The 11,269-nt window shown below is 33.4% G+C and overlaps 1 protein-coding gene across 1 annotated transcript in view; it reads left to right on the forward strand.

Moving 5' to 3' along the window:
- The first annotated feature begins 759 nt into the window (after positions 1–759).
- The window catches only part of LOC144371256 (uncharacterized), a 63,778-nt gene continuing 53,268 nt past the window's right edge, over positions 760–11,269 (forward strand). The window contains exon 1 of the mRNA XM_078033664.1: positions 760–764. Coding sequence (XP_077889790.1) covers positions 760–764 — 5 coding nt within the window. The remainder of the gene's footprint in view (positions 765–11,269) is intronic.

Consider the following 11,269-nt stretch of genomic DNA (forward strand, 5'->3'; position numbering starts at 1 on the left):
ATTATTTAGTCTCCAGGTATAGGAGTAGCTTCTATTTTTATCATTGATTTCTAATTTCATTCCATTATGATCTGATAGAATGCAGGGTAGTATCCTTACTTTTCTGTATTGCTTAGAGTTGCTTTTTGGCATGACATATGGTCTATTTTAGAGAAAGATCCATTTGCTGCTGATAAGAAAGTGTCTTCGCCTGTTGAAGGATGAAATAGTCTATGTATGTCAGTTAAATCTAAGTTATTGATTGTATTATTGAGTTCTATAGTTTCTGTCTGGATATTGTTTGGAAGATCAATCCAGTGGTAAAAGAGGTGTGTTAAAGTCACCCAGAATTATTGTCTTGTGGTCTACTTGGCCCTTAAACTTGACAAGAGTCTGTTTGAACATAGATGCTCCATTGTTTGGGGGGGGTGTATATTTACAATTGTTCTGTCTTGTTGGTGTATGGTTCCTTTAAGCAGTATGTAGTGTCCTTCTTTATCCCTTTTGATTAACTTTCAGTCGATGTCCACATTATTTGATATAAGAATGAAAACCCCTGCTTGCCTCCACAGTCCATGTGAGTGGTATGAGTTTTAATATTTATTTTTTGTATATGATCACAATACCTTTATTATTTAGTTTTATGTGGTGGTGAGGATCGAATACAGGGCCTCACATGTGCTAGGAGAGTGCTCTACCAATGAGCCCCTGTCCTAGCCCCAGCCTGAGTGATATACTTTTCTCCAACCTGTCACCTTCAGTGTGTGGGTGTCTTTTCCGATGAGGTGAGTCTCTTGTAGACAGCATATTTTTGGTCTTTTTAAAATCCAATCTGCCTGTCTTTTGATTGCTAAGTTGGAACTAAACTTTCAGGGTTATTATTGAGACAACATTTGTATTCCCAGTTATTTTTGTTTATTTTTGGTATTTAACTAAGTCAGTTTCTCTTTGATAGGTTTTTACCTTTAGAGTGATACTACCCTTTTCTGATTTTTTTATTGTTGTTCATTTCCTCTTGATGGAATATTTTGCCAAGGATGTTCTGTAGTGCAGGTTTTTCGTAAATTCTTTTAATTTTGTGTATGATGGAAGGTTTTTATTTTGTCATAAAATAACATCTGAATAGAAATCTAATTGCTAATCAAAATTTAATTTTGCTGGGTATGCTTCTTGATTGGCATCCACTTCTTTCAGAGCTTGGTTTATACTGTTGGAGGATCTTGTAGATTTCAGCGTCTCAGTTCAGAAATCAGAGATCCTGATTGGTTTTCCCCATATGTAATTTGATTCCTTTCTCTTGTGGCTTTTGAAATGCTCTGCTTCTCCTGTATCCTAGGTGTTTTCATTATGATGTGCGTTGGTGTAGACCTGTAGTTGTCTTGTTCATTTGGTGTCCTATACGATCCTTGTATTTGATTTCCCAAATCACTCTACGTGTTTGGAAATTTTTCCGGTATTATTTCATTGAATAGATTGTCCATTACTGTAGTTTAGACCTCTAAGCCTTCATCTATCCCAATAGTTGTTAAATTTGGTCTTTTCATATTATCTCACAATTCTTGAATCTTCTGCTCATGGTTTCTTACCATCTTCACTGGGGTCAACTTTATTTTTTCAAGATTATATATTTTGCCTTCATGTCAGACGTTCTGTCTTCCAAGTGATCTATTCTGTTAGAGATGCTTCCTATTGAGTTTTTAATTTGGTTTACTGTTTCCTTCATTTCAAGGATCTCTGGTTTTTTTTTTCAAAATCTCTATCTCCTTATTGAAGGAATCTTTTGCTTTCTGTTTTTGCTTATGTAAGTATTTATCAAAATGATCCTTTGCTGCCTGTATTTGCTCTCATATAATCCTTTAATTCACAGAAAATTATGTACCTTCTCCCATTTATCCTGCTATTCTGATCATGGATTCTAATAATGTAGCATCTTTGTTTGGGGTACATTCTTTCTTGGTTTCTCATGTTGTTCATGCATCTTCCCTTCCAGCTCTGTGTTTTTAAGTTATATAGCCATGTAGGCTTATTTTTTACCCAATGGGTTTCAATACCATTCTTTTTTAAAAATTTATTTTTTTAAATACACGACAACAGTGGAATGCATTACAATTCTTATCACACACATAGAGCTCAATTTTTCATATCTCTGTACAGAAAGTATATTCATGCTAATTTATGCCATTATATATGTACTCATTTCATTCTGCAATACAACTCTTAATACCCATGTATATCTCAATTTTTCATATCTCTGGTTCTATATAAGTTATGTTGGCACCAACTTGGGTCTTCATACATGTACTTTGGATAATGGTGTCATCACATTCCACAATCACCGCTAATCCCCTGCCTCTTCCCCTCCCCTCCAACCCCCCTGCCCTTTGTAAAATTAATCTATAACTCCTATGCTCCCCCTACCTACCTCACTATAGTCAGCCTCCTTATATCAGAGAAACCATTCAACATTTATTTTTTGGGTTTGCCTAACTTCACTTCTCCAATACCATCCATTTACTTGCAATTAACATGATTTTATTATTGCTGAGTAAAATTGTATTGTGTATATATGCCCCATATTTTTATCCATTCATCCACTGAAGGGCATCTGGGTTGGCTCCACAGTTTTCTATTCTTCATTGTGGTGCTATAAACATTGACATGGCTATGACCCTATAGTATGCTGTTTTTAAGTCCTTTGAGAATAGTGCGAGAAGAGGAATAGCTGGGTAAAATTGTTTTTTCAATCCCAGATTTCTTTTTTTTTTTAAAGAGAGAGTGAGAGAGGAGAGAGAGAGAGAGAATTTTTAATATTTATTTTTTAGTTCTCGGCAGACACAACATCTTTATTGGTATGTGGTGCTGAGGATCGAACCCGGGCCGCACGCATGCCAGGCGAGCACGCTACCGCTTGAGCCACATCCCCAGCCCCTCATTCCCAGATTTCTAAGGAATCTCTATACAGTTTTCCATGTTGTTTTCACCAATTTGTAGTCCCATCAGCAGTGTATGAGTGTGCCTTTTCCCCCACATCCTTGCCAACACTTGTTGTTTGTCTTTATGATAGCTGCCATTCTGACTGGAGTGAGATGATATCTTAGAGTGGTTTTGATTTGCATTTCTCTAATTGCAAGAGATGATGAACACTTTTTTAAATATTTGTTGATTGATTTTACATCCTTTCTGAGAAGTGTCTGTTCAGGTCCTTGGCCAATTTGTTGATTGGATTATTGGGTGTTTTGGTGCTTAGCATTTTGAGTTCTTTATATACTAGATATTAGTTCTCTATCTGGTGTGTGAGGGGTAAAAATCCACTCCCAGGATGTAGGCTCTCTGTTCACCTCAGATTTTTTCTGAGAAGAAACTTTTAATTTGAATCCATTCAATTTGTTGATTCTTGGTTTTAATTCTTGTACTATAGGCATTTTATTAAGGAAGTTGGGGTGGCCTAGCCCCATGTGATGAAGATTATGGCCTACTTTTTCATCTATTAGATGCAGAGTCTCTGTTTTAAATTGTAGGTCCTTGATCCCCTTTGAGTTGAGTTTTGTGCATTGTGAGAGATATTGTTTCAGTTTCATTTTTTTGAAAATGGATTTCCAGTTTTCGCAGTACTGTTTGTTGAAGAGGCTATCTTTTCTCCAATGCATGTTCTTGGCACCTTTGTCTAATACAAGATAATTGTTATTTTGTGAGTTAGTCTATGTGTCCTCTGTTCTGTACCATTGGTCTACCAGCCTGTTTTAGTGCCAATACCATGCTGTTTTTGTTACTATTGCTCTGTAGTATAGTTTAAGGTCTGGTATAGTCATACCACCTGCTTTGCTCTTCCTGCTTATAATTGCTTTAGCTATTCTGGGCTTCTTATTTTTCCAGATGAATTTCATGATTGCTTTTTCTATTTCTATGAGAAATGTCATTGGTATTTTGTTCATAATTGCATTCAATCAGTATAGTGCTTTTGGTTGTATGGTCGTTTTGATAATATTTATTCTGCCTATGCAAGAGTAAGGTAGATCTTTCCATCTTCTAAGGTCTTCTTTGATTTCTTTCTTTAGGGTTCTGTAGGTTTCCTTGTATAGATCTTTCACCTCTTTCTTAAGTTGATTCCTGAGTATCTAATGTTTTCTAATGTTTTCTTTTTTTGAAGTTACTGTAAATGGGGTAGGTTTTCTTATTTCTTTCTTGAGGCTTTGTCACTGATATACAGAAATGCCTTTTTTAATGTGTGTTAATTTTATATCCTGCTGCTTTGCTGAATTCATTTTTAGTTCTAGAAGTTTCTGGTGGTGCTTTTGGGGTCTTCTAGGTATAGAATTGTATTGTCCGCAAATAGTGCTAATTTGAGTTCTTTTCCTGTAGTTATTCCTTTAATTTCTTTCATCTGTCTAATTGCTCTGGCCAGTGTTTCAAGAAATATGATGAATAGAAATGGTGAGGGAGAGCACTCCTGTCTTGTTCCAGTTTTTAGAGGGAATGCCTTTAGTTTTTCTCCCTTTAGAATGATGTTGTCCTGAGGCTTAGTGTAGAGAGCCAGTATGATGTTGAGGTATGTTCCTGTTATCTCAAGTTTTTCTAATTTTTTGAACATGAAAGGGTGCTGTATTTTGCCAAATGGCTTTTCTGTGTCTCTTGAGATGATCATATGATTCTTATTTTTAAGTCTATTGATGTCATGAATTACCATTATTGATTTCTATATATTGAACCAACTCTATATTCCTGGACAAACCCCACTTGATCTTCGTGCACGACCTTTTTAATATGTTTTTGTGTTTAATTTGGCAGAATTTTATTCAGACTTTTTGCATCTATGTTCATTCGAGATATTGGCCTGAAGTTTTCTTTCTTTCATTTGTCCCTGCCTGGTTTGAGGATCAGGGTGATATTGGCCTCATTGAATGAGTTTGGAAGTGCTGCTTCTTTCTGTATTTTCTGAAATAAATTGAAGAATATTGGTATTTTGAATTTCTTCTTTAAAGGTCTTGTTTAACTCGGCAGTGTATCCATCTGGGCCTGGGCTTTTCTTTGTTGATAAGCTTCTGATGGCTCTTGTATTTCATCATTTAATATTTGTCTGTTTAAATTGTGTATGTCTTCCTGGTTCAATCTGGGCACGTCAAATGACTTAAGAAATTTGTTGATGCCTTCAATGTCTTCTATTTTATTGGGGTATACATTTTCAAGATAATTTCTAAATATCCTCTTTATTTCTCTAGTGTCTGTTGGGATATTGCCATGTTCATCATGTATGCTGGTACTTTGAATTTTCTCTCTCCTTCTCTTCATTAGCATAGCTAGGGGTCTGTCAGAGAACCAACTTTTTGTCAAGGTTTAATTGTTTTTTTTTTAATTCAACTTCAGTTCTAATTTTAATTATTTATTGCCTTCTACTGCTTGTGCTGTTGATTTCTTCTTCTAGGGCTTTGAGATGAAGTATGAGATCATTATTGACTTTTTCTTCTTTTAAGGAATGAACTCCATGCAACGAAGTTTCCTCCTAGTACTGCTTTCATGGTGTCCAAGAGATTTTGATATGTTGTGTCTATGTTCTTGTTTACCTCTAAGAATTTTTTAATCTCCACCTTGAAGTCTTCTGTGACCCATTGTTCATTCTATTGTACCAAATTGATTCATTCGTTGAACTGCTTATAGAACTTGAAATATTTCAAGTTTGTCTTTTCACGAGGTAGAAGTGTCACTTTACCTGTCTCCAAACATTAATATTTTATGAATATTTTACACATTGGGAATGTTTCATGGATGATACTTGAAACTAATTGTATTGGGGAGCTCAATCTATCTTATGGATAGAAAGCAGAGAGAATAGGAACCAGACTGTTTTCAAAAGCTTTTTTACCATTCTTTTTGTCTCCCTTGTACACAATCACCTTATGAGAATATGTTTGAGAAGTCTGATTTGCATCTGAAATGTCCGCCAAATTTCACATTCACTGATGACAGAAAAGTTAGGAGTTGGGCTTTTATTCAGTGCTTGGGTTATGGTATATATCCTTCACATCACTCTGATCTGGTATATATATACTGTATTTGGACTCATGTATTTTCTTCTGAATTAGGTAATGGAAAGTATCTTATTACATAATTAAAGTCACTCTCCTACATGACAGTCAGTTCTACAAACTCTTAATTCAAATTAAAAACTGAATAGTGGTTTGGTCCATGTTCTATTGATCTAACAATTTTTATTTCAGGAGCCATTGACATTCGGGGATGTCGCTATTGATTTCTCTAAGGAGAAATGGGAATGCCTGGATCCTGCCCAGCAGAATTTATATAGAGAAGTGATGTTGGAGAACTACAGCAACCTAGTCTTTGTGGGTGAGCATAACTTTCCTTCAAAATTCCTAATTATCATTATTTAATTTTCTTCCCTCGAAGTAGATCTTTTGGGAACTTCTCCACAAGAATGTGTTGCAGATTTATGCTTTCAATAAAGAAGATGGGGTAGTTCTTGGTGCTGACAAGAAAATGTTAATGATGTTTATTTTCACCATTAATGTTTTCTTTTGGTGGCAAGATATATATATATCTTTCACTTGACATATGGTTGACTTAGAGGAATGCAGTGATGTCAAATCCTGTGGCCCACATATAGCAGAGGACATAGTTGAGGTAGGGGAGGAAGCCTACAATCAAAAATGTTCATTGAGACATTATCCAGCAGAAAATATTTTTGAGAAGCTTTGAATTCTTTCTCTTGTTATCAGAAAAACCTGTCCTGTGTTTTGTGCTTTAAAATTATGTAGTATCCTGCTTTTCCTCCATACATTCAAATTAACAACAAAACACTCCCTTTACCTTGTGAGTGTCAATATTATCTGACAGCTCTTCCATAATTTAAAAAATATTTTTAGTTGTTAATGAATTTCCTATTTATCCATATATGGTGCTGAGAATTGAACCCAGGGCCTCACACATGCTAGGCAAGCTCTCTAACATGACTCTACAACTCCAGCCCTTCTTCCATTATTTGCAGGAAAGTTTTGCACATTTCTGGAGACCTCTAGGTTCACCCATTGTAATACATTACTATCATCAGTCAGTTTCTCTAATCTTATTTGTACATTTTTTCACTAAAATTTCCTTATCAGTGTTTTTTCTGATGTGTGTAATGGATTTTCTGTGAAATTATCTGCCATGGAATGAATGTCAAGTTGGACAAAGACTGCTGTTTGGAGAGATGGTGTAAGTTTTATTTGAGTTAGAGGATTTGTAAAATAATACATTGGTAGATATTTAAAAATTGCTTGTTTTTTTTCTTTTTTTAATTGTATACAGTAGGTTCCCTGTTAAGGATTGTGTTTTCTCATATTAGTTAAATGCTTCACAAACTAAGATATGTATGATTCATGTTTTTATTGCCAATAATATTATATGTGCTTTTGCTTGTATAAATATTAAGCCTCTTTTGTCCATGACTTTTGTATTTTATCTTCATTGGCTTTTGATTCTGCCCATGTACGTAGAAATTGAAGTTTTCTATGCATAAATGTAATGGGGATTGATGGCAGTGATACTCTCATGCTGAACTACACCCCAAGCTCCTTTTCACTCATATTTGGAGAGAGGTTCTCACTAAGTTATTGAGGATGTCTTGAATTTGCAATTCACTTGCCTCAGACTTCCTAGTAGCTGAGATTACATGCATGCTCATCATTTGTATATGGATGAGCTTGTTCTTATTTATAGGATAAAGACCACATTATTTGAAATGTAGCTTTGAGAAATGTTGCAATTCTCTTTATCTTTTAATTTTCATTGTAACGAAAACCACAAAATAAAACTGTCTCCAACATTTTAAATATACATTTCAGTAAAATTAATTTAAATTTTTATTAATAGATCTCTACAAAGTTAACATCTCAAAAAAAAAAAAAAAAGAAAGAATGCCTAGAAAGCAAGGGCTCATTTCTGTCATCTCATCACAAAACTATTCTCTTTTGTTCAGAAAGCTGCTTCTTTAGTTTACAGATGTTTTCACGTTCTAGAATTCTGCAGTATTCTCTCTGTGACATATCAGTTAACCTAGTATACATACATTTTGTAAAATTTATAATTAGAATAAATTCTTTGACTTCAAAGTTCTATAGTTTCTATATTCCAATATTGCTCATCATTCTTCTCAAGGGATATTTGGTTTGTGTCCCCCATGATGGCTCTGTTGAATAACAATGTAACAACACTAGTGTGCAATGTTTTTAATTTGCTATTGATATGAGGGCTTATTGCCACACTCACTAAGAACTCCGTTTACCTGACTCTGTGTTTGCATTTACAATTGAATGCTGTAACTTTTAGTATATTTTTTAGCAGGGAAATAGTCTTATTTATACAATTTAAAGAATAGATTTCTCTGCAAAAAATTTTTTTAACAATAGGAGGTTGACGAATACTACATGGAGCCTCTAGTTAACTTTAAGTCATATAAACATCTTTAAATTTAATTTTTCAATTTTGAACAACAGCATGCCCAAGAGTGTTCAATCAACTGACACATATTTAGGGATTTTTGAAAATCCCTACCACTTTTGATTCCAAATATTTATTCCATGTTGGTTACAAAATAACTATCACGTAAATATTTATTAACCTTTGTTTTAATATATAAAATTGATCTAACCAGCATAATATCCCACTTGTGATTATGAACACAGATTCTATAAGTCTATAGTAGTTTCAAAATATTTTCAAAGTCTTATGCTTTGTGATTACCATTTTGCTTCACTGTATTTCCCTTTTCAGTAAGTGGGGATTGATGTCTCTTAGTATGTCATTTAATATTATTCATTTTCCTTCTCTTTTGAAAGGTAGTAGCTGTGAATATAATTTGTTTTCACTCAACCCTCTCGGTGTTTTCTTTGTGTGTTTGGGAAGTATGAAGTACGTAGCAAATGTATTTACTCTTAATTCAGAACCTAGGGAAAGGGTCGTTTTCTCTCTTTTGCCTCTTTTCAAAATTATTTTTAATTTAAAATGTCTTCTATGTCCTATAACTGTCTTAAACTATGTTTTGTGTACTATAATTTAGACAGCCCAGGTTCTGTTTGATCACTTTTGTATGTGTTATTATTATATCCCTTTGTTTTCATTATGTGTGTGTTCTTAGATTTAGAGTATCCTGTAGACTATGTACAGTTGCAATATTTAGAGTTAATTCAGATATCCAAGTTTTGTTTTAATCAGAATTTTGTAATCTTGCATTTGCCAACAAAAAACTCTAAAAATGAAGAATTTCGTACTCATACTTTGTATGAGTAACAACTTGACTTCACTTTATTAAAAAACTGAACATATTTATGTCCTTTTAAAATCATATTTTTGTTACAGGTATATATGCCTATTAACAGTATTGTTGGTATGCTTTTTTCTTTCAAATTCTATTGCAAAATTACATGTTTGGAGGCCTGTCATTACAATAAAATAGAATTATTTTTGCCAAGAAATATTTAAAATTTTATATGACTTATGATGGTGTGCACTTACATTTTATTATGAAGGACTACTTTTTGGAGAACAGATCCAGTGTTGATGAATAGTGTGTATATTTTTATATGTTTAAAGTCTTCATTTTCCTTCTCTTTTGAAAGGTAGTAGCTGTGAATATAATGTCTTGGTTGATAATTTTATTCTTTCATCCCTTGAATATTGATAGACTTGAATTCCTTCCTGTGTTGTGAAGATTCGACTAAGGATTTCACAATTATATGATTACACATTTCTAGGTGACCCATCTTTTTCTCTTGGATGCTCTCAGTATCCTGAGTTTTTAAACTTGGATTAAAACCTACTTTGAGTCTTTACAACTTGGAGAAAACTGAGCTGCTTGGATGTTTCATATTTTCTATTTTCTGAGATGTGTTTATTAGTACTGGAAAGAGAAATAAAGGGCGATTTAGCACTTTGCATTTTTTACTTTGGCCTTCAAATTTTGATGCTCTAGCTCAACCTCCTATGTTGCTATGTACAACCACCCCTGACTCTTTCAGACGTTTTCTAAAGAAAGTCTTTCAACCTACATTTTCTGATTATTACTATTAACAATTCTTGACTAATTTTATTCTGTTTTTTTGTGTGTTGGTTTAGTTCAGTAAACTTATTTTAAATGATAATTGACTATTCCCTTTGAGTGATTCATAACTTTGCTTACAGTTGATTTAGCCATGTTATTTTTTTTCTGTTGGTAAGCAGGAACCCCTTTTTGAACAGTCCCCAAATATTCACATATTTTATGTTTTTATATTTAAATGAAATGGAAGAAAGTTGATAGATTTTTAAAATATATTCTAAAGGAGGAAAATCTTTGTGTAACACAATGTATTTTTCTCTACTATATTACTCTCCATAATAATGTACTCATCTTGGATACTGTGAACACAAAGATGATTAGGAAAATCTTCAAAATAATTTTCTGTTTGTATTTTTATTTGATTTGTATATTTCTACAATAATGATGGAGTTGGATTTAATAATCGACTCCCCTGCTGATGGTATTTTTTGCTGTAATTTCTTAGGTTTTCAAAATATACTCAGCCCAGTACAGTAAGTAAACATGTTTTTTATTTTTATTTATTACAGCCATGACTTCTCATCATCCTCGACAAATTTTACCAGAGCAGGGAATAAAAGAGAGAGAGGGAAGATATGGAAAGTGTGACTTTGACAATATACAACCAAGAAAACAATGGGAAAATATAGGTGAGAGTAAAGTTCAAAAATTGTATTATAATAGACAAAATCAATCAGTAGTCCCTATTTATGATAAAAATTTTATGGTCAAAAGGTACCAGAGACAATTAATATCTGAAACAAAAATTCAATGTATTCCAATTATTTTGAGGAGATTTATATATCTTTAAGAATAAATCCACAGCCATTTTGAACTAAAAGGGAAAGTGGAAAATTTGAAATCTAGTCCATGCATTAATTTTCAACTTGGGCAATTATAAAAGTAGCACTGATTTAAAATTCCACTCAAACATTTGCACAGAAAAGTTGTTTCTAAAAGTGATCCTTTTGGTAGTTTCTTTATAGAATGTCCATTTTTCTGAAACAAAAGTTGAATTTCTCCTTGTGCCCAAATGGATAATATTAAGAATTGTAGAAAAGTTTCTACTTCCCCACTACTGCTCAATGACAATTCTGATACAGATTTGTGGAAAGTGCACTATATAGATAATGCTATAAGTAACACAAAAAGCCATGTCTCTACCCTTAGTAATGACCAGTATATTTATATTGGTGATAAAAATTATGAATGTAGAGAAATCCT

This window comes from Ictidomys tridecemlineatus, chromosome 16 (assembly GCF_052094955.1).
Source record: "Ictidomys tridecemlineatus isolate mIctTri1 chromosome 16, mIctTri1.hap1, whole genome shotgun sequence".
Lineage (NCBI taxonomy): Eukaryota > Metazoa > Chordata > Mammalia > Rodentia > Sciuridae > Ictidomys > Ictidomys tridecemlineatus.